Here is a 25,684-nt window from a genome sequence, read left to right on the forward strand (position 1 = left end):
TGGCTTGACGCCCGTATCAGGTAGGTAAGCACTTTTGGTTTACTCAGGTCTTATCCTTCATTTTGCCTTACAGGAGTTTAATTTCGTCATCATAGAATTTCTCAAAATGAATCTGGAAAAATCTTGGGAATACATTTCAACATGGTATCGGTTATAAATATTTGTATTTAAAATAAAAACTACCAGGATCGAATGATTTTCTTCACTCTAAAAATGAAAGGTCTAAGAGGATAAAAACAGAGTCAATCACTTATTCGAATGAGTCAGAGATGATGGCGCTGTTTGATCGTTTCAACGCCAGTGATGACGTCAGTCCGAAATAATCAATAGCATGATTTTAAAAGATCCTGTTGCACTAATCCAGTTTGACTGGGTTATCTACAATTTCCACAGACAACACAGTTTTACATTTAAATGTGTCAGACCTCGCATGTCTTTATTTAGCAACATTTACAAGTTGACAAGTTCGTAGCCGAGCCCAATTGTTTACTAAATATAGCAAGTACCAACCACTCCTACCGTCCGCTAAATGGCTCCGCCTACTGCCAATAGGCGGCTTTAAAAACCCTCGTTTTGCAGTAGTGTACACAAACGCCTCTTGGTTTTCCATTGATTCATTAGTTTTGCTAAACAGAGGTAAGTGGAAAATGTAGAAGATATCCGATTTTAACTGCCACAGAAATGTTCTTTGATGATTTATTTTTCTATGTACTTTTTGTCGTATGAAATGCAACTGTCAAAGTTTTGCCGACCACTGGGGCTTCTTCCTTTTCAGTTTTAAACTTTCTTTTTGATATATGAATTTTAATAACTGTTTGGTATCATTTTGTACCATTGTAATATTTTTCTATCACATGCTTATTTTTTTCGGTCACATTTGAGGTAGGCCAGTTCTAGGCCAATAAATCACCCCTTCACCCGTGATTTAATACAAATTTTCAAAATTATATTCATACATTTAATTTAAATCTTTACTTGCCCTAATGTTAGTAGATCCATTTAATATTATCATTTTTGATGTTCTTACATGGAATGTATGTATTTAAACCTAACCCCAGTAAACATAAAATGTAAATTCTTATTTAGAAAGCATCTTTTATGAATTAGAAGGGATGACATAGTTCAATTAAGTTGCTTTATACTATTGATCTAAGAACTCACACTGCAAGGGAACTCGTGAATTTAACGATAGCCAGGGGCACCGAGTGGCCGAGTGGTCTAAGGCGCTCTCCGTTACGGATCACTGTCATCTCACCTCTGTCTGATAGGGTTCGAGTCTCAGATTCAGCCAATGTGGGTATGTGAGAAAGCTTGCCAGTAGCTTCTCGTGGGTCGGTTGTTCTTTCCGGGGTTTTCCCGGGTTCTTCCTCCACCAGTAATACTGGCCGCCATGTATAGCATATCGTGTGCTGAAAAATGGCGATAAACCCTACAACAATAACAACAACCCCGCGTTAGATAACAATTTTGTTACCAAACACCTACGTCATAACAATTCTGCTTGTATTGTTTACGATGTGAAGCAGATGATTCAATGTGCTAGGCACGATTTTTTTAACGATTAAACGAGAGGAACTAAAAAAGTATTTTATCTGGATAACCGTATGAATGGGATTTGATCACTTATTTAAACGCGTACTTGTAAGGGAAATCAGAGATAATTTGTTTTTACTAATAAATGGAGTATTTCTTTCAACTGTTAAACTTGACGGCTATGTGAACTTCTTTAGTATATGTTTACGTTCAAATCGGACGCATGATGACAGCTACTCAGATGCGCCGCAAGACCGATGTAGGGGTGTAATTGTCCTCTCCCCCAGCGCAAGGCGAATTTTTCGCTGTTTTTAGTTTCTTTTTTGCAGTTAAGATTTTCGTAGTATTTCACATTCACCTTAATGTGACGGGGCAATTCTTCACGAACCTTATATGTAGGAGGGGAGGAGGAAGCTTGGCAACCGATATAAGAACTTCTTTGTAGCAAAGTAATGGCACCACTAAAGAATTGTTCCCAAGCGCCGTGACTACACAACTATTCTCGGAAATGCTTAAATATCGTGGTTATTATAGTCATGACGCGGTAATAGACGTCGTGCAGATACAGTACATTTGATTCACAATTTAACGTAATTTCACTATGGTGAAAATGACGTGAAACATATGGAGAAACAAATACATTGGGTGCAACTCACAAAAGTTTGATAGACTCATCTTTCCCACCCTTTGTTAGAACATAACTGTCCAGAACAATAATCTTAAAATTAACTTTTTAATGTTCCATAGCCGTGCAAACACTTAAATGTATCGATTTGTATATATATTTTACCAGTATCTATATTTTTAATGATGATGTTGTTTACTTCATGGACGAAACGTCAAACTCCTGTTGATGATAGTTCGCCAAACAAAAGAGAAAATGGTTTCATGTGACCCTTCCAACCGTTGGCGCATGCACATAGGGGTAATAATTTCACCTCTAAATATGTTTTGTCCTACATCCATGAAACTTAGCGGGTGACCACTACATGCTTCCTACGCCCCCCGAAAAATAATTATGCCGGCGCCCCTGCTTCCCACCCCATTTTCGATATTCTGATCAGTGGCGTACATAGGGTAAATTGCGCCCCAGGCGACGATGATGGCCAAAAGAGGTTTAGGCACCCCAAAACATCTGGCGCCCGTAGTTTTGGCACCCAAGACCTCTGGCGTTTGGCGCAGCCCCCCCCCCCCCCGATCACCCCTTCCCTCCCAGATTAGTACACTACTTATTACGTTCTGACATTTATGTTGAGGTGTTGATAAATTTTAAAATATCTAGACTGGGATGAGAAGGATCGAAGGAAACTAGGAACCGACCATTTCATTTTCGGGGTGTTGGATATGCGGTTGGGATTATTATTTTTTTATATTAAAAAAAAATTCCGGCTATCAAAAAGCTTGAACAAAATGTGTACGTTCTGCTTTTTAGCAATACTTCCTATTGTAGTGATTATATTAGTTGGAGAAAATTATACCTTAGATAATGAGATATTGAATTATATCGGTACGAGAAAAAATATATCTCCACAGTGGCGATACCCCCTTTTTATCATCACAGTGGCTCTATGACGTTTGGATCTACTTTCGGTTTCCATTTAGGAAGTATATCTGCATCTTATGAGTGTTAATGAGTCATGTATTTCCATATTTAGGCATATATTTTTTTTTAATTTCCTTCTTCTATCGAATCCCACCCACCCACCCCTCCGTCCATCAGGATAAAATTTCTCAACACTGTAAACCCTTATATAAGCAATGAGAAAGCGCCAGAATAATGCCTAAATATAAATCCCAAAGAAAAAAGCGCCGGCTTCAAATTATTAACTCTCTTTCCATTCGTTTTCCACACAAATCATACAAACTGTCAATGACTGAACTTACATGACGTGTACAGTATCGTATGCCTGTTACACTTAGCGACAAACGGCACACACTTTTAAGAAAAACTCTTTATTACGTATTGCTTAACTGTCTTAATTAGTATAATCATGTCTGAAAGGATGGAGAAATCAGGCATTAAATGGTGTTGATTGCGAACTGAAATTAAATAACAAGCGAAATTTTTGGTGTACCATTTTAGCGAATTAGACTGCACATTTACCAAACACACCAAAAAATATATGGCTGAAAGCAGAAGAATAAAAATTAGAAACCAAAATCCTTACAAATAAAAAAACTGTTGTTCAGTGATTTTACACAGCAAAGTCTATTGGACCACGTGTCATGTTTCTAAGACACCTGACTCTCCGAGCATGTGTTAACGATAATTTTAAGAATCTCTTCATTTTCGCATGCAAACATTATCAATTTGACAAAATATACAATACAATTTTAAGCATTTTATATACGAACTAAAGTTGTAAAAAGTCGCCGTCCTAAACTTTTGTAAAATTTCGACATAGTAATGCAGCCACAGATCGCACTGACACATATGGAGAAAACAAAATAGAAACACATCGAATATTTTTCCATAAAATATAAATAATAAAAAGAATCTCAACTATTTGTGAGCAGATAAGAAACTAATCAAATTCTCTCTACTCGAAACCACCCACACACAAATATTCTACACATGTACATATATAAAGATAAAATAATTCAGCTTGAATCAAAATCCTAAGCGCCACCACCCCACCCCTAGCCTCAAAATTTAGGGTCGGTTTCAAAACCCGGGATCCAGTGGATAGGTTGCTGTGAAACATTGAACAAAACTTTCCTGTAACCTCTTCTATCCAGTGTTGCCTTGTCTAAATATCTGAAGCGTTTTTCGAAAGGATGGAGGAAATTCGGACAATTCCTACACCATGGTAGCTTGTTAAGAAGTGCTAAGCCAGGGCGCTAGTGGACAGCTGCCGTGAACTATACAGGCAGAATCTTCCACTGCCAACTCTGTTTGGCCTATGAGAGAGCAGTCTGAATACGTAACGTACGAATGGAAAAGTGGGAGGAAACTCAGCTGAGCTACACACGTGTTGTGCAGTCACGTGTATGTTATTAACCATGCTTACAAAACACTGTTACACAACATTTTAGTCATGATTACAAAACGCTGTTACACAACATTTTGTTTTGGTTATGTAAAACAAAAATGTTACACAACATTTACTGTTTTATAATATTGTCATCACATGTTAAATAATTTAGAAAAGGAAAAAGAATAGCTTGTAGATTTTAAAGACAAGTAGAAAGGACACCATGGTAATTGTCAAATGCATATGGAAGCTTAATAATGTGTGCTTTACGAAACTTATCTAAAAAACATATTCCACCAGTTGGGCATGGGATTTTTTTAAAAAAAAAAGATATATAGACCATATATACTCAAAGTTGAGTCAAATTGCAAACAACAAAGAACCTGATCTGCAGATCCAGTGGCGTCGCTAGGAGGTGCGGGGGGTGCGGACCGCACCGGGTGACACCATCTCAGAGGGGTGACACCAAAATGAAAAAAATGCAAATTTTACAGAGCACACACTGCTCGGTCTAGTCGGATTTCATAAGCAGATAACCGATCATACTTAAATACATGACTAGCAGGCACAGCAGTGGCGTCGCTAGGGGGATGCGCGGGGTACGGACTGCACCGGGTGACACCATCAGAGGGGGTGACACCAAAATGACATTACTAAGGATTCTATGTGGTCTGTTACGGAAGGAGGACCATGGGGGTGACACCATGAGCTACCGCACTGGGTGACACCAACCCAAGTGACGCCACTGTGCAGATCAGGGTCTATGTTGTTTATTCTACTGATTATTTCTGACAAATTGCACAGACCTTGATCTGCCGGCGCATTATGCAATGGCATATCTGGGTCCATGCAGTTTTTAGTTGAACTTGTCATATAAGCGAGTATATACAGTAACAGTTGTATAAAGCACATAAATTAAGCTTCCATATGAATTGTATTATTATGATGATGGAACAAACATTTACTTTTCAGGACATTCAAACCAGAATTTTTGTTTTCTTCTACATCAAGAGAATTATTTGTTCAACTGATAAAGTTTTTTCTTCTGCCTATCACTGCAAGAATATTCTTTTTCCAAGCTTTAATGGGAACTGGTAATTTTTCCCCAAAAAAATCAGTCCCCCTCACCCTGCTGCACGTTAAATGGTAGGTCTCTAAAGGTGTATGGGCTTTCCTGTTAATATGTAAATATGGACTAGAAAAGAATTTCTATTGTTCAGTGCAGTTCTTGACAAACTAGGATTTCTATTATTTAATGCAGTCCTTGACAAATTAGGATTTCTATTGTTCAATACAGTCCTTGACAAACTAGGATTTCTTTTGTTCAATGCAGTCCTTGACAAACTAGGATTTCCATTATTCAATGCAGTCCTTGACAAACTAGGATTTCTATTATTCAGTGTAGACCTTGACAAACTAGGATTTCTCATGTTCAATTCAGTCCATGACAAACTAGGATTTCTATTGCTCAATGCAGTCTTTTATAAAATGTAGTTTAGTGGACTCAAACTGAGCAAGTTGCTTCACTAACCAAACTTGTTATTTAATGTTTATATTCTGTCTTACTGTACTTCATGTTCATGTTTATTTGGAAAAATTTCCCTAACAGAGCCTGTTATTTAATGTTTATATTCTATCTTACTGCACTTATGTTTATGTTTATTTGGAAGGATTTCCCTAACCAAGCCTGTTATTTAATGTTTATATTCTATCTGCACTTCATGTTTATGTTTATTTGGAAGGATTTCCCTAACCAAGCCTGTTATTTAATGTTTATATTCTATCTGCACTTCATGTTTATGTTTATTTGGAAGGATTTCCCTAACCAAGCCTGTTATTTAATGTTTATATTCTATCTGCACTTCATGTTTATGTTTATTTGGAAGGATTTCCCTAACCAAGCCTGTTATTTAATGTTTATATTCTATCTGCACTTCATGTTTATGTTTATTTGGAAGGATTTCCCTAACCAAGCCTGTTATTTAATGTTTATATTCTATCTGCACTTCATGTTTATGTTTATTTGGAAGGATTTCCCTAACCAAGCCTGTTATTTAATGTTTATATTCTATCTACACTTCATGTTTATCTTTATTTGGAAGGATTTCCCTAACAAAGCCTGTTATTTAATGTTTATATTCTATCTGCACTTCATGTTTATGTTTATTTGGAAGGATTTCCCTAACAAAGCCTGTTTTTTAATGTTTATATTCTATCTGCACTTCATGTTTATGGTTATTTGGAAGGATTTCCCTAACAAAGCCTGTTATTTAATGTTTATATTCTATCTGCACTTCATGTTTATGTTTATTTGGAAGGATTTCCCTAACAAAGCCTGTTATTTAATGTATATATCTACTTACTGTATTTCATGTTTATGTTTATTTGGAAGGATTTATTTTCCTAGGGGTTTTGTGTAATCCTTACGGGCTTTTTTTATACCTCTTTTGGGGGCCTGTGTAGCAGAGTTGGGGGCCCTGTGTAGTAGAGTTGGGGGCCCTGTGTAGTAGAGTTGCATCTAAAGTACTCACCTTTACCATTCACTGCCATCTCACCTCTGTCTGCATGGGTTTGGGTCTCAGGCTTGGCCAGTGTGGGTATGTCAGTAGCTTCCCATGGGTCAGTGGTTTTTACCAGGGTTTTCCAAGGTTCTTCCTGGTTGTACTGGCTGTCATATATATCCTTTCTTGTGCTTGAAATGGCATTAAGCCCCAAACAACAACTAGATTTTTTGGAATGTGTCATTTAGTTGGCATCATACAGGTGAGATTGAGCTTAAGGGCCATCCATAAATCACATCACACAAATTTAGCTGATGTTTTTTACCCCCCTCCACCTCATCACATTGCTTCACAAATACTCAGACCCCCTCATATATAACAGCACAAAGCTTTGCCACCCTCCACAACTAATAATTTTAAAATATAATATAACTTTGTATTGAAAAACACAACAATAGATCACTGTGTTCTGAATTATTTAATAATTAAAAAATATCTTTTTCAATCCAGGCAGAGTCCTGTGAAAACGTATATTAAAGAGAAAAGTTATGGATAGGAAAAAGAATTAAAATCCAATGATTAAAATTGTAGACATCTCATCTCATCAATTTATTTTCACTTTTCTCTTCCTCCCATGGTGATAGTTTACATTTTCTCTGGTAGATGGCACTGGTGTTGTTTTATAAAATAAAAAAACTACCTCAAATCATCACACAAAAGTCAGACCCCCTTCCCCCCTTATTCCATGACATCATAAATGAATGGTTCCTTAGGTACCATAAAATGCTTCCATATACATGCAATACATACACACATACTTGTCTGTTATCATCACCATGTAAAATAAATTACACTTGTCTATTATCATTACCATGCCAAATAGATGGCAAAGTCCAGCTAATCAAAATAATTTCCTCAATCAGTATTGTAACCCAAACACACAGGGATAGAAAATCTGCTAATGATACAATTTTTCATTAGTTGAAAAAATAAGCAAGAGAGAGAATGTAACATGAAGGTATTGTCATCTTCATAATAATCACTATTATTACATGTAGTTAATAGATTTAAATAATAAATATAATAATAATAAAGCCTTTATTTTATGAGGGTGACACAATTAATACAAAAACTAATCTCTCTTGTGGCCCTCAATTATCTACATATGTCCAGGCAAATATATCAAATACAGCTGGGAAACAAAAATCGCATGGAGAAAACGTATAATTTATTGATGTACATAAGAGCAGCTAAGTATGGATTCAGCAAATGCTACATTATTTACACCAACATGCTCAATTGAAAACATTTTCACACACACAGACACACACACACACACACACACACACACAACAACAACAACAACAACAAAGATCCTGAAGTGCCATGCATAATGCATCAGCAGATCAGGGTCTATGCTGTTCATTCTGCTGATTACTCCTACAAACTGCACAGGCCCAGATCTACCGCTGTATAATGCATCAGTGGATCTGGGTCTGTACGGTTTGTAGCTGAACTTGTCTAATAAGTGAGTATATATGGTAGATAGAAAGTTGACAGACTAAAACTGAGAATGAATAAATGATTACTAAATTTATACTATAAAATGTATAACCAGTCTTATTAACAGGGGTATCTTGTGGAGGAACTGGAAGAGATTGGCAGGACTATTAATTTGACAAGATGATGATAACAAAATGGGCTTGACTGTGAAAGCAGCTTCATCACATAGGCCCTAGTGAAGTAATGTTGTATGTAATACCATTATAAAAAAAGTAATTCTACATATTTCATTTATAACAGTATCACAGTATAAACACAGAATTTTTGTAGGTTCGTTTGGGCTTTCTTTTTGTATTTTTTTTTACAAGGCAACAATTACATTCAGGCAACATACAGTACATCACTTTGTGTCAAGATTTAATGGTATAAGAAATTGGGTAAATTTAAATGTACAGGAATAGAGTAAATTAAAATGTATGTGAAATTGTGCCACAAACTTATTGCATAAATTATTTATTGTTTCAGGAAAAAGAAAATATGAATTTTCTCAAAACAAAAACTAATAAGAAATAGTAGATTTAAATTGATATATCACTGACCAGTCTGGGTTGGTTGCCATGGTGTGTCAATGGGTAAGGCACTTAACTCCCATTTCCCTGCCATGGTGTGTCAATGGGTAAGGCACTTAATTCCCATTTCCCAGCCATGGTGTGTCCATGGGTAAGGCACTTAACTCCCATTTCCCTGCCATGGTGTGTAAATGGGTAAGGCACTTAATTCCCATTTCCCTATCATGGTGTGTCCATGGGTAAGGCACTTAACTCCCATTTCCCTGCCATGGTGTGTCAACGGGTAAGGCACTTAATTCCCATTTCCCTACCATGGTGTGTCAATGGGTAAGGCACTTAATTCCCATTTCCCAGCCATGGTGTGTCCATGGGTAAGGCACTTAACTCCCATTTCCCTGCCATGGTGTGTACATGGGTAAGGCACCAAACTATCATTTACCTGACATGATATTGCCAGTATTATGCTAAAGGTGCTGTTAAAACTAACTGAAGCAAAAAAATCATACATTTTTTACATTTTTTATTTATTTCTTTAGTTCAAGAGCCAGGAAGTAATGATGCAGAAAATATTGACAGGGAATTTGACTTTTAAGTCACTGTGCCCCCCAGACCTTAGTAAATGTACCAAGGAGTAAGTATAACTTCTGTAATCAAATTTATTGTGTACCAATTTGACAGTGGAACATTATAAAACTGCTTCTGCAACAAGTGGTTTTTTGTGTGTGAATGTACATTGTTTTATGTAATTAAGGTATCAAGATGCTGGCTCTTGCCTGAGATCAGTTGGTTCATGTGTGTAGGTTCTCTATTCTACATTTCAAATAATGGCTGATGTGTGTAGGCCCACCATTGCACATTTCAAATAATGGCTGATGTGTGTAGGCCCAGTATTGCACATTTCAAATAATGGCTGATATGTAGGCCCACCATTGCACATTTCAAATAATGGCTGATCTGTGTAGGCCCACTGTTGTACATTTCAAATAATGGCTGATGTATGTAGGCCCACTTTTGCACATTTCAAATAATGGTTGATGTGTGTAGGCCCACTTTTGCACATTTCAAATAATGGCTGGTGTGTGTAGGCCCACTTTTGCACATTTCATATAATGGCTGATATGTAGGCCCACCATTGCACATTTCAAATAATGGTTGATGTGTGTAGGCCCACTTTTGCACATTTCAAATAATGGCTGATGTGTGTAGGCCCACTTTTGCACATTTCAAATAATGGCTGATGTATGTAGGCCCACTTTTGTGCATTTCAAATAATGGCTGATGTATGTAGGCCCACTTTTGCACATTTCAAATAATGGCTGATGTGTGTAGGCCCACTTTTGCACATTTCAAATAATGGCTGATGTATGTAGGCCCACTTTTGCACATTTCAAATAATGGCTGATGTGTGTAGGTCCACTTTTGCACATTTCAAATAATGGCTGATGTATGTAGGCCCACTTTTGCACATTTCAAATAATGGCTGATGTATGTAGGCCCACTTTTGCACGTTTCAAATAATGGCTGATGTATGTAGGCCCACTTTTGCACATTTCAAATAATGGCTGATGTATGTAGGCCCACTATTGCACATTTCAAATAATGGCTTATATAATGGCTCATGTGTAGCTGGAGCTGTCACAGCACTGGTAGGTACATGGAGCTATGAGTGTACTACTGGGTACATAGAGCTAACACTGTACTACTGGGTACATAGAGCTATCACAGTACTACTCTGTATATCAAACTATCACTGTACTACTGGGTACATAGAGCTATCACTGTACTACTGGGTACATAGATCTATAACTGTACTACTGGGTATATCAAGCTATCACTGTACTACTGGTTATATCAACCTATCACTGTACTACTGGTTATATCAAGCTATCACTGTACTACTGGGTATATAGAGCTATCACTACTACTGGGTATATTAAGCTATCACTGTACTACTGGGTATATCAAGCTATCACTGTACTACTGGGTACATAGAGCTATCACTGTGATACTGGGTACATAGAGCTATCACTGTGATACTGGGTACATAGAGCTATCACTGTGATACTGGGTACATAGAGCTATCACTGTGATACTGGGTACATAGAGCTATCACTGTGATACTGGGTACATAGAGCTATCACTGTGATACTGGGTACATAGAGCTATCACTGTGATACTGGGTACATAGAGCTATCACCGTGATACTGGGTACATAGAGCTATCACTGTGATACTGGTTACATAGAGCTATCACTGTGATACTGGGTACATAGAGCTATCACCTTATTAGTGTATGCAAACATTTGTCACTTCTCACATGTTTTATGGATTAAATTCTTAAACCATTGCATCGGAAGGATTCAAGAGTTTCAGCAACTTTTATGACAACAAAAATAAATTGTTTCAAGAACATTTCAGATATAGGTCATTTTAAATCAGCTTTTATGTTACTTTTAAGTCAAAGCAGATCATAAGAGTTTAATCAATTATTTTACTAGTTTGATTTTGTTTTTATTGATGTACTTAATTCTGAAATCCGAGTGAAACTTTAAATACTTCTTAATATAATTTGGTAGTTTTGTCTAATATAGAATTTTAATTTGCAGTATTTACCTGTCATAAAATGTTAATCCATCAGGACTCTGTGGGAAATATGTTATGATGAACTGGGTCACCAGGACTCTGTGGGAAATATGTTATGATGAATTGAGTCACCAGGACTCCATGGGAAATATGTTATGATGAATTGGGTCACCCTCAATTGATCAGTATATTTTATTTTCTTTGTTTAAATTCTGTTCTTTTTTTTAACAATTCTTTTAACCTGTTATGGTGGAATAGTGTGTCCTCTAGTCTTGAAAAACGTATATGTGGTGTTATGTTGTATTGCTGCTGTAGGTTGCTGTTGTGTTTGTGAAATGAACTGCTTGAGTCTTAAATGTGTTTTATGTCTGTTAGTATTACAGTTGTTTTATGTGCATGTTGTGTCACATATCCTGTTACTTGCATGCATTTAGGTTTGTTATATGTATTACTGTTTGTGTTATATGTTGATCCCAGCTAAATAAATTAATTATTATTACTATTATTGTTGTTCTTCTTCTTCTTGTTGTTGTTGTCATTATTATTATTATTATCATTATTGATTTTTGAATGCTGATATTTGTATGCAGAAAATATATTTTCCCTGCTGTGACTGTATAGCTTTTTTCTTTCCTTTGCTTTATAGGGAGCTGGAGGCATATTTTCAAAACAGCTATGACTTGAATGAAAGCCTCTTCACATCTCTCAAAGGTACACAGTATCTACTGCTGCTCAGTTTTATTTTTATAAATATTCTGTAATTGACATATTTGTACAGTTTTATTTTTATAAATATTCTGTAATTGACATATTTGTACAGTTTTATTTTTATAAATATTCTGTAATTGACATATTTGTACAGTTTTATTTTTATAAATATTCTGTAATTGACATATTTGTACAGTTTTATTTTTATAAATATTCTGTAATTGACATATTTGTACAGTTTTATTTTTATAAATATTCTGTAATTGACATATTTGTAGTTTTATTTTTAAAATATTCTGTAATTAACATATTTCTACATTTGATTAGCTATTCCATCACCATGATGCATTTTTTTCACAGCTGTTTAACTTTGAAATTGTTATGAATTGAAATTGCATAGGTCATGAACTTTGGGTTTGACACTAATGGCGCCTGTACTAAGATCTAAACTTGGCCATGATGTCACTGTGCCTAGCTTACACCATATTGTTTTTGGACAAAGTACCAAGAGATGCCTAATAACATGTAGTAATTCATGACATATATGCAAAATTAAAGTTGTTTTTTTGCACTTCACTCACTGTAATGTTTTGATATAATCAACTATAATATCTGAGTGTATACAGTTACACTTTTGTACATTTTATTTCTTTGTTATCCTTTTTTATTGTTTTCAAATCTACGCTGAGTAAAACTCTTGTATGTACACATTAAAGGAAGAGATATATATGTGTGTGTGTGTGTGCCAAATAAGTATGTTCAAACCAATAGTATTAATTTGTATCTATTTTATTTCCTTTTCAGTTTGTTTTTGTGTGTAAAATGTGTATAATTTTAAGGGTGGCTTTTGTCATTAGGGACAGCAGTTTTTGTATTGCTTTTTTCATCAATATATGCATACAATTATACATCCTGACAAAATGTAATTGTATATATCTTTCAGTTAAGGAAATGTATTATCCACGTAGTATAAATATAATCAACCAGTGCTGCTCTTATCAACACAACAACACCATAACTCTAATGAACATTATGCATTCTTATATGTTTTAAACTGCCATTCAAATTTATGATTTATTTGTAAAACTGACATTAAAATAAATATATAAATTTTCTATCCTTTTTTCTCAACTATGTTACTGATTAACACATCAGAATCAGAAAAGGGTAATAAAATCACTAATGAATAATACCAAAAAAACCCACAAAAAAGCATTGATACATTTTTTTAATATATGGATGGCCTCAAGGGAGAATAGTCCTTGACTAATTAGTTACCCTTGATAAATAAAGCATTATTATTATTATTATTATTATTAAATATGCAACATTTCTAGATTCTACATGCAAAACATTTTTGATTTTATGATTTATAGTCTGTACCACCACTGTAACTAATTTTTTGAATGCACGTCTATATTCAGATGAACAAATTTAGGTACATGGTTTTCAGTAAGAATAATAACACGGAAAAGATTGCTGAATGCCATTACGCCGGTTTGCCTTGTCCAAAAAACTATTTTTCAAAACTGATGTCACTATGTGTGACGTTTCAGAGGTAAAAAGTATAAGCGCCGTTCTCAAATATTGCACCCAACAATCAACTAATTGCTTCAATCACATTTTCAAGCCCTACCTTTTTACGTAATTAATTCCCACCCATCCTTTATCTAACTGCTGGTAGAAATATACAAAATTCAAGTGTATTCAAACTCATGAACAGAAATTGTGCTCAGTTTCTAAACTTTTGTATGCCAATTTAAAATTTTAAATTAAAAAGACTTGTAGCAAATGTTTCTTCTATTTATGCCATGTTTAACTAATATATATTATTCATATATGCAATTTAATGTGACAATTCGCATGTAAATTTATGTACAACCACAGTTAAATGTTTATGACATTTATTTCCTACAATCTCATACAATTATTTACAATTGGAATGCAGTATCAAAATAATTACAAAGAGAAAATAGATTGTCATCAGCATTAATTAAATTAATCTAATGTGTTCCAAGCATGAAATTCTTTTTATTATACAATGAAAACTTGGGGGAAAAATCCTTGCTGTTTAATGAAAGTCTGGCTAGTTGTATAGTTAATGTGTACTTGAGGTATGTATGTCTGTGTGTGATATACACAGGTTAACAGTGTCAACTTCATTGCGGTCATGATTATGGTAAGTAATTACTATTGCATGTAAACTATTTTTATTTATGTAATGTATTGATGATATACAATAAATTACTTATTCACATTTATTTCAGCTTAGTTTAATTTACCATAGCATATCTTATTTAATCTCATCTCATCATGTTTATCTTACCTAATTTTCCAGATGAGAGTATGTTTTACAAATGTCCTGACCGATTGAGACTTCCACTCGTATTCTATTATGGCCACACTGCTGCAGTTTATGTCAACAAATTAATCTTGGCAGGATTGCTAAAGGTAGGCAACTCTTTCATATTGTACAACTTATACATAAAGAGTTATCTTTCTCTTTGACGGATCTCCATTTATTGATGAAACTTTTAATTGATTACTGGAAATTCTGATTAATAGTTTACAATACATGTATGTACATGTATATTAATGGAAATTCAATTAATAGTTTACAACAAATGTATGTACATGTATATTAATGGGTAATTCTGATTAATAGTTTACAATACATGAATGTACATGTATATTAATGGAAATTCTGATCAATAGTTTACAATACATGTATGTACATGTATTTTACTGCACCAAATAAATTAAGATGAATAAACCTTTTATTAGTATTGGTCACCTACTTACATAAGATTAAAGTCTTTTCAAGCTACATGTATGTAGTAACTAATAACAGGTGAGATCATTCAGTTTCCATGACAACAATTGCCACTCATTGTTAATCTCCCTCTTAGAGGATGACAGTCTTATTGACACTGATTTGAGTACTACATGACAAAAAATAAAGCTAGGATGAAGCCTCCTTGCTTCTCCCTCAGCTTCATGTTCGACCTCCTAGTCAATCCTATTCTGCATCATCCTGAGCGTCACATGATCAGTACTTGTGCTTCAGTCTTGGGAGATATTGTGATATTCTTATGTCTGACCATCTGACTGTCTAGTACCACATATTACCTCATCTCTGCTGATACCGCAGAGTGGAAATGGATGAAACTTTGTATCTTGTCCATGTTGTATATAGAAACTATGCCAGAGAGAATTCATTTTTGACCCATGGGCATCCCTGGGGCTCCCTGAAAACTAAAAGTTAAATTTACAGAAATAAGAAAACATTTATATATGTAAAGAATTTGATGTTCTGACCCCTGGGTTCTCAGTGCCTCAGGAAGGCATTGAGGGGAGATCAGGGATGGGAGTTGGTTGGGGTCACTATATAATAAAAACCTATGGTGACCTCTATGGCAAGTTTATTTTTGCAAACCAGGGGTGGTTAGTAATTGTCATTCCACATCTACAGTTGGGAATTAAGTGGATTGATGACCTTTGGCTTGCAAAGATGTGGCAAGTCATGGAAATAATATAGTTTCTTGAGATACATTCCATAAATTTACTTGCCATCACATGTGATCTGGGACTAAATTTATACAGGGATTGGTATCTTAAGTCCTTTCTGATTTGATATCTTATTAAAATGAGGCATCCAGGAACTTTTTCACACTTAAAATCAAAAGAATATGCTAAGTCAATAATTACTTATTCCTTGAGGCTATTTTCATGATTCTTTATTACCAGTGCAAGATGCTTCCAAATATGAAATCTCATGTTTAATAGGTTTATTTTTTTTCTCACTGTAATTCCCAAATAATACTGTAATAGTCAATTAAATTTCTTCAGTAGAAAGTTAACCCTTTGTTTCCCATATAAGAATCTAACCCTTTTACCTGTGCCTCCCACTTCAGTACACTTGTTATTTTTTAATATAATTTATGCTTGGAATTAAACCTACTGGAACAACAGGTATGAAAATTATCTCCATATCTGGGTTGTTACTTCTTTATATGAGGAAACAATGGATAAAGTAAAAAAGTTTTAAAATTAAATGAAAATTTTTATGCTTTAAAATGTCAGAAGAATATAGCATAAATTTCATTCCACTTTTACAGACACAAAAAAGATATACTTTATATACATGCTTATAAGCACTGATCCAGGTAGGCCAGTATGGTTAGGTATGCTATGCCATTAATACATTTATTGCTGGTATCAGAAAAATGGGTGGGGGTGGTCAGTATTATGCCAGTAAGAGTTAAATTGTACTTGTACCAATGTTTATAAGTTGAGCTCAACCATTCAAATTGCCAGACCAAGATCTGTCATCGCTTAATGTAGATCTGGGTCTATCCAATTTGTTAGGAGTAATCATTAGGACAAACAAGATAGGCCCTGATTTACTGGCATGTTATGCAAAAGAAGATTAGGGTCTACATTTATTGCAGTTAGATTCAACTTATACACAAGTGCATACAGTGTACTTTTGATTGCTAAGTAAAAAATTTAGTCACTTTCAAAGGTTTCACTTGCATTGCAGGTTTTCATTATAACTAGTATATAATTTCAAAATAAATTACATCAGTAAATTTTCATATCTATTAAAAATGTAAAGATGCTTGGATAATCTTTTGTAAGTACATAAATACAAACATAGTTTGGTGTTCTAATCAGGTATGTAATGTAAGTGTATGAAAGTCCCTGTGTCACCAGAGATCTTTGATAAGGCAGTGATAGGTATATTCGTGAGTAAATTTTGTCCCAGATTTAATTCTTGAAATTTATGTGCTGGATTTTTACCCACACATGTCTTCATATTACATGCCATCTTTGGTCAACTTATTACCCACACATCTTCACAATTACATTCCATCTTTGGTCAGCTTTTTACCCACACATCTTCACAATTACATTCCATCTTTGGTCAGCTTTTTACCCACACATATCTTCATAATTACATTCCATCTTTGGTCAACTTATTACCCACACATGAATTCATAATTACATTCCATCTTTGGTCAGCTTTTTACCCACACATATCTTCATAATTACATTCCATCTTTGGTCAACTTATTACCCACACATGTCTTCATAATTACATTCCATCTTTGGTCAACTTACCTATTACCCACACATGTCTTCATAATTACATTCCATCTTTGGTCAACTTACCTATTACCCACACATGTCTTCATAATTACATTCCATCTTTGGTCAACTTACCTATTACCCACACATGTCTTCATAATTACATTCCATCTTTGGTCAGCTTTTTACCCACACATGTCTTCATAATTAATTGCCATCTTTGGTCAACTTACCTATTACCCACACATGTCTTCATAATTACATGCCATCTTTGGTCAACTTTTTACCCACACATGTCTTCATAATTAATTGCCATCTTTGGTCAACTTTTTACCCACACATGTCTTCATAATTAATTGCCATCTTTGGTCAACTTACCTATTACCCACACATGTCTTCATAATTACATGCCATCTTTGGTCAACTTTTTACCCACACATGTCTTCATAATTAATTGCCATCTTTGGTCAACTTTTTACCCACACATATCTTCATAATTACATGCCATCTTTGGTCAACTTACCTATTACCCACACATGTCTTCATAATTACATGCCATCTTTGGTCAACTTTTTACCTATTACCCACACATGTCTTCATAATTACATTCCATCTTTGGTCAACTTACCTATTACCCACACATGTCTTCATAATTACATGCCATCTTTGGTCAACTTTTTACCCACACATGTCTTCATAATTAATTGCCATCTTTGGTCAACTTACCTATTACCCACACATGTCTTCATAATTACATTCCATCTTTGGTCAGCTTTTTACCCACACATATCTTCATAATTACATTCCATCTTTGGTCAGCTTTTTACCCACACATATCTTCATAATTACATGCCATCTTTGGTCAACTTTTTACCCACACATGTCTTCATAATTACATTCCATCTTTGGTCAGCTTTTTACCCACACATGTCTTCATAATTACATGCCATCTTTGGTCAACTTACCTATTACCCACACATGTCTTCATAATTACATGCCATCTTTGGTCAACTTATTACCCACACATGTCTTCATAATTACATGCTGTCTTTGGTCAAAACTTGCATTAAATAGATGGTAGGAACAAAGCCTTGTATGCCTGCTGGTTCTTACAGTTTTACTATGTGGGTCAAATAAATCTCAAAAACTTATCTTAATATGTGTCTTAATCAGTGTGACCATGCTTAGTGAGAAAGTCTCTGCCAGTATGGTTGTCCTGGATAAAATGCCTGGAAGATCATTCTCAGAATGCACCATAAAGTGACACAAACTCACAAAATAGCCAAAGGGAGCTAACTCTTATCATTTGTTTTCTTTCTTTCTTCCAGGAGAGAATAAATCTGGAGTTTGAGACTATGTTTGAGACAGGAGTAGATGAAATGTCTTGGGATGACACTGTAAGAAACAATTCTATATCACTGAAAGATAATTGAAAACTTCTGTACAGCATGGTCAAAAATGTGATGATTAATCTATTAATGTTTTAATGTACTTCAATTGCCTTGGCACAAAATAACCTACTTGTGTTGCTGTGCCACAAAGCACTAAACCAAACCAAATCTCTAAATACAGTACTTCGTTTCTAAGAAATGTACCCCATTTACTTTGAATTATACCATATATACTTGCTTATAAGACAAGTCTAACTGCAAACTGCACAGACCCACAGCTGCCATTGCATAATACACCAGCAGACCTGGGTCTGTGCAGTTTGTAAGGTGTAATCAGTAGAACAAACAACTTAAACCCTGTTATGCAGGTACATCATGCTATGCCAGATCAGGGTCTTTATTTTTTGCAGTTTGACTCAATTTATAAGCAAGTAACAATGGCATACTCTACTGCAAACAATGCAGACTCACATCTGCTGATACATGGTGTGCTGGCAGATTGATCTGGGTTGTTAAAATTGTAAGTTGAATGAAAAATTTAGATGATCTGTCAGTGCATGATCAGGTGTTGGATCTAGGCCTGCATGATGGGGTGTTGGATCTAGGTCTGCATGGTGGGGTGCTGGATCTAGGCCTACATGGTGGATTATAGATCTAGACCTACATGATGGGTGATAGAGCTAGACCAGCATGATTGGGTGTTGGATCTAGGCCTGGATGGTGGGGTGTTGGATTTAGGCCTGCATGGCGGGTTATTGATCTAGACCTCCATGGTGGGTAATAGAGCTAGACCAGCATGATAGGGTGTTGGATTTAGGCCTGCATGGCGGGTTATTGATCTAGACCTCCATGGTGGGTTATCAATCTAGACCTCCATGGTGGGTGATAGAGCTAGACCAGCATGATGGGGTGTTGGATTTAGGCCTGCATGGTGGGGTGTTGGATGTAGGCCTGCATGGTGGGGTGTTGGATTTAGGCCTGCATGGCGGGTTATTGATCTAGACCTCCATGGTGGGTAATAGAGCTAGACCAGCATGATGGGGTGTTGGATTTAGGCCTGCATGGCGGGTTATTGATCTAGACCTCCATGGTGGGTTATCAATCTAGACCTCCATGATGGGTGATAGAGCTAGACCAGCATGATGGGGTGTTGGATCTAGGCCTGGATGGTGGGGTGTTGGATTTAGGCCTGCATGGCGGGTTATTGATCTAGACCTCCATGGTGGGTAATAGAGCTAGACCAGCATGATGGGGTGTTGGATTTAGGCCTGCATGGCGGGTTATTGATCTAGACCTCCATGGTGGGTTATCAATCTAGACCTCCATGGTGGGTGATAGAGCTAGACCAGCATGATGGGGTGTTGGATTTAGGCCTGCATGGTGGGGTGTTGGATGTAGGCCTGCATGGTGGGGTGTTGGATTTAGGCCTGCATGGTGGGTTATCAATCTAGACCTCCATGGTGGGTGATAGAGCTAGACCAGCATGATGGGGTGTTGGATTTAGGCCTGCATGGTGGGATGTTGGATCTAGGCCTGCATGGTGGATTATAGATCTAGACCTCCATGATGGGTGATAGAGCTAGACCAGCATGATGGGGTGTTGGATTTAGACCTGCATGGTGGGGTGTTGGATCTAGGCCTGCATGCTGGGTTATCAATCTAGACCTCCATGGTGGGTGATAGAGCTAGACCAGCATGATGGGGTCTTGGATCTAGGCCTGCATGGTGGGGTGTTGGATCTAGGCCTGCATGGTGGATTATAGATCTAGACATCCATGATGGGTGATAGAGCTAGACCAGCATGATGGGGTGTTTAATTTAGGCCTGCATGTTGGGGTGTTGGATCTAGGCCTGCATGGTGGGTTATAGATCTAGACCACCATGATGGGGTGTTGGATCTAGGCCTGCATAGTGGGGTGTAGGACTTAAACCATCACCAACAGTGATGGTGTACTGGATCTAGACAAGTATAATGGGGTGCTTTTTCAAGGCCGGTTAGATGGGATGCTGGATCTAGGCCTGTTTGATGGGTTGTTGGATCAAGGCCTGTTTGATGGGATGCTGGATTTAGGCCTGTTTGATGGGATGCTGGATCTAGGCCTGCATGATGGGTGATAGATCTAGACCTACATGAGGAGATGCTGGATCTAGACCAGTATGATGGGGTAATCAATCTAGACCAGTATGATGGAGTATTCGATCTAGACCAGTATGATGGGGTAATCGATCTAGACCAGTATGATGCATCCTGGATATAGATTAACATGATGGGATGCTAGATCCAGACTGGTATGATGGGGTAATCGATCTAGACCAGTATGATGGGGTAATCAATCTAGACCAGTATGATGCATACTGGATATAGATTAACATGATGGGATGCTAGATCCAGACCGGTATGATGGGTTAATTGATTTAGACCAGTATGATGGGGTAATCGATCTAGATCAGTATGATGCATACTGGATATAGATTAACATGATGGGATGCTAGATCCAGACCGACATGATGGGGTACTGGATCTAGAGAGGTATGTTCCCAGTGCTGTTATGTGTCATCAGAACGTAAAAAAAATTCTTGGAAAGTTGGATGCCATCTTATACTTGATAGGATCTGTAGCAATTACCACATTGACATAGTTTCTGTATGCTCTGGGAATAATGTTTTTAAGCTGCACATTTAGATTGCTCATAAAAAGATACTGATTAGAGATAAGAATAAATAACAGTTGTGTGGTGACTGGTTCCATGTGGCATCTGGTTGTATTAATCTATTTATTTTCAGTACTTGAACAGTTGTCCATTACTAAATTAAAGGATTTGAAATCCATACAAATTGTGTATTGTAACAAAGTTAAGGATTTGACATCCATTTGAGTTATTTATTGTAGCAAAATGAAGGATCTGAAATCCATATGAGTTGTATATTGCTATAACAAACTGAAGGATTTAAAATCCATATGAATTATGTGTTGTAACAAAGTGAAAGATTTAAAATTCATATAAGTTGTGTCATAACAGTTAAGGATTTGAAATCCATATTAGTTGTGTGTTATAACAAAGTACTTGTTATTATGAAGTATTTAATGTCAGAGTAGTGATTGCTTATGTGGGAATTTATAATAGCAAGGGTAGTTGATTATATTATAAGAACAACTTTAATGGGAATTTATAATAGCAAGGGTAATTCATTATAGTAAAAGACCAGCTTTAATGGGAATTTATAATAGCAAGGGTAATTGATTATAATAAAAGACCAACTTCAATGGGAATTTATAATAGCAAGGGTAATTAATTATAGTGAAAGACCAACTTCTACTGGAATTCATAATAACAAGGATAATTAATTATAGTACAAGGCATGCTTTGGTTGGAATTTAAGGTAATTAATTGTAGTGAAAGGTCAGCTTCTGCTGGAAGTTCATAATAGGAAGGGTAATTGATTATAAAGAAATGCCAACTTCTATGGGAATTTGGAATATCAAGGGTAATAATTGATTATAGTAAATGGACAGCTTCTGTTGGAATTTATAAGAGCAAGGGTAATTAATTATAGTAAAAGACTGGCTTCAATGGGAACTCATAATAGCAAGGGTAACTGATTATAGTGAAACACCAACTTCTGTGGGAATTCATAATAGCAAGGGTAATTGATTATAGTGAAAGACCAGCTTCAATGGGAATTCATAATAGCAAGGGTAATTGATTATAGTGAAAGACCAACTTCTGTGGGAATTCATAATAGCAAGGGTAATTGATTATAATGAAAGACCAACTTCTGTGGGAATTCATAATAGCAAGGGTAATTGATTATAGTAAAAGACCAACTTCAGTGGGAATTCATAATAGCAAGGGTAATTGATTATAGTGAAAGACCAGCTTCAATGGGAATTCATAATAGCAAGGGTAATTGATTATCGTGAAAGACCAACTTCTGTGGGAATTCATAAATAAAATACAGCCATAAAGTCTTACATTTTCCTTGAAGTTGTTTTCCTCTATTTGAGGAAATTTTGAGGATTTCTCAAATTTAACTAATTCCACAAATCTTTTCAAAGATATTTTTTCCATATGTTCAACTTTAAAATCTAAAAAGTTGTCATTATTTCCATTCTTTATACCTCTGATGAAATATTTATATTTTCTAAAGTATTATTAGCAAGAAAATCTCAATCTGAAGACAAGTTTCAATAATATTAATCAATGCTGGATCAAGTGGAAAAAATTTCGTCCATTATATATGGACTTTTTATTGTACAAAATACATAAAAAAAATTAAATTCAAATTTACTAGGGAAAAAATAATGTTTTGTAACATAATTTCTCACTACATTAGTTCTTACTTCATCATAAGTTTATTGTTTCTAGTGAAAATTGTTTGAAATTTTGATAAAAGATATCAGAACTGTAAAGATTTTAATGTTTAAAACTGATGCCATACTTCCTCATGATATTGTTGTCCACTGGATCCATAGAGTACACTATATACTCATGTGCAGGTCAGGTCTCACTGCAAACAACACAGATCCTAATATGCTGTGGCATAATGTACCTGCAGATCAGAGTCTGTGTTATTTGTTCTGCTGATTACTCTGAACAAACTACATAGAAGGCAGATCTTGGTCTGTGTGGTATACTACAATATTGTGAGACCACCTTATAATGGAATACATGATTATGCTGAATAATGAAATGGAATCCATGACCATACTCATCTTATAACATAAATCATGTTATTATGGAGGGTCATTGTAGTGAGAGGAAGTGCTTTGTATAAACAGTAGATCTTCAGTACTGAAATCACCAATTAGATGGATACAGTAAATGTTTTTAATTAGAGTGAAAACCACATAGGTGTCCCACTCTTGTCAAAATTCAAAGTACTTCCAGTCTGTGTGTTGTTGCATAATGATTCACACAAAGCTGGTTGTTAGATTGATAATCTATTCACTTTAATTACTGTTTCATGATAGTTAATGAAAGCTGCTGTATTTGACCTAGGAATCAGTTACCAGACCATACTATGCATGGTTGAATTATCGGAACATGGAGTCATGAAGTTAATCTGAACATGCATCATATTTCGTTTCTCGTCATATTTTGCTGGAAAATTATGGTTAGGAATTTAAGTTCTTCATCATGAAAATGTCATGTAAGCAGGCTTTGATAATGCAGAAATATGAATCCACAATGGTAGATACCTATTTGCTTAAGCCACTGATTTGATGGTCTTGAGATGAATGACATAGAATATTTGAGTTATTATTTTCACTATCAATACATGGATATCCTTATATCGTCATTATAGTGTCCTAAATAATGACTGTCTTTTGAGACGATTTTATAATGAGTCTTGAAACAGGAACACTTTTAGCAGTTATTTCAGTAGTATTTAACACATTATGGTCACTTTGATTGATGAAGGCAATTAATGGGATTGTACCTGAAGTAAATCAGTCAGTATCATCACCCAGTGGGGTATCTATGGTTTGTTTTATATCATCACCCAGTGGGGTATCTATGGTTTGTTTTCTGTCATCACAAGAAGTATCACATGGAATAGTTCCCATGGCTTATTTTGAAGTTCTAGAAAATTGTGTCTGGTTTTGAAACTAAGGGCTCCATCTTCACTGCCATAGTCCCAATGCTGCAATTGACAGTGTTTTGCCATATGTCTTTATTGCTGAATGTAACATTTGACAGTGTCTTGACATCTGTCCATATTGCTGGATACAACATTCGACAGTGTTTTGCATATGTTCATATTGATGGATGGAACATTTGACAGTGTTTTGCTATATGTCCATATTGCTGGATGGAACATTTGACAGTGTTTTGCCATATTTCTATATTGATGGATGGAACATTTGACAGTGTTTTGTCATATGTCCATATTGTAGACAGTCATGACATTGAATTTTGCTATCATGTTACACGAGTCCACTGTGTGGCCTGGTTGAAAGCAATAAAAGTATAACAAATTTCCTGTGATGGATTCATTCAGATGAATCCAATTGATTCTATGAAAATGGGTTTTAGTAACTTTTAGAGGAGACATAGTTGTTCCAGCTAGTATCTGGAAAATCACATTTACCAGTGTAGAATTTAGACAAATCTTGTGGCATTAACAGCATGGAAAGACATTTTGGCATTATCTGATCAAAATATGTTTAAGAGAACAAGTTTGATTGGCTGCCCATTTTTCTAAATAGTTCCACTGAACCTGGGGAATTTAATTTTCCAGGTAGTTTGTATGAGAGTTAATTGAATTGCTTTGTCATTTTTCATTATTTCAACTATTGACTTTTCATTGTACACTGGAGTGGTGAATGTAAAAAAAGTGGAATTGATCAGCCATAGTTGTCTCAGGTTGTTAAGTATTTGAAACTGAAAGATCAACTCAAACTTGGCATCATGTAGTCTCTTGTTAGAATTGTTGTACATTTAACATAAAGTAAACAATATCTGGTACAGAAAAAAGATGTAAAGATCATCCATTCACTCCCTACCCCCAATAGTTTGGACAATAACAGCTTTTCAGTATATGGAATTTCCAATGTTTGATTTAAGCTGTACCTTTCTTTCACAGGAGAACTACAGAATGGGTGGTAATTACAAATGGCCCCCAGTAGAAGAGGTAGTTGAATACAGAAGACAAGTCAGGAATATCATCCTTGGCATCATACACAAAACACCACTGGAACTCCCTATCACCATGGACAGTGTCTGGGTAGGTACATGAAAAGGTTTTATATTTAGCAGTTGTGCAGCCACTGGTAGAAACTAGGTCACTGTGATTTATCCATACTTTTGCATTGAGTTTACTTTCTCT

At 35.7% G+C, this 25,684-nt stretch overlaps 1 protein-coding gene across 2 annotated transcripts in view; it reads left to right on the forward strand.

The window, feature by feature from the left end:
- Positions 1-531: 531 nt before the first annotated feature.
- LOC149806428 (uncharacterized) overlaps positions 532-25,684 on the forward strand; it is a 62,802-nt gene continuing 37,649 nt past the window's right edge. The window contains exons 1-6 of one of the 2 annotated variants that reach the window (XM_089953142.1): positions 532-636; positions 9,618-9,712; positions 12,310-12,374; positions 14,710-14,822; positions 18,791-18,859; positions 25,442-25,582. In XM_089953142.1, the coding sequence (XP_089809268.1) occupies positions 9,636-9,712; positions 12,310-12,374; positions 14,710-14,822; positions 18,791-18,859; positions 25,442-25,582 (465 nt within the window). In that variant the 5' untranslated portion in view covers positions 532-636; positions 9,618-9,635. Of the gene's footprint in view, positions 637-8,659; positions 8,761-9,617; positions 9,713-12,309; positions 12,375-14,709; positions 14,823-18,790; positions 18,860-25,441; positions 25,583-25,684 lie in introns of those variants that run through there. The other variant, XM_089953150.1, reaches the window with a different exon arrangement.

Source organism: Sinohyriopsis cumingii, chromosome 1, assembly GCF_028554795.1.
Source record: "Sinohyriopsis cumingii isolate HCF-2022 chromosome 1, ASM2855479v2, whole genome shotgun sequence".
Lineage (NCBI taxonomy): Eukaryota > Metazoa > Mollusca > Bivalvia > Unionida > Unionidae > Sinohyriopsis > Sinohyriopsis cumingii.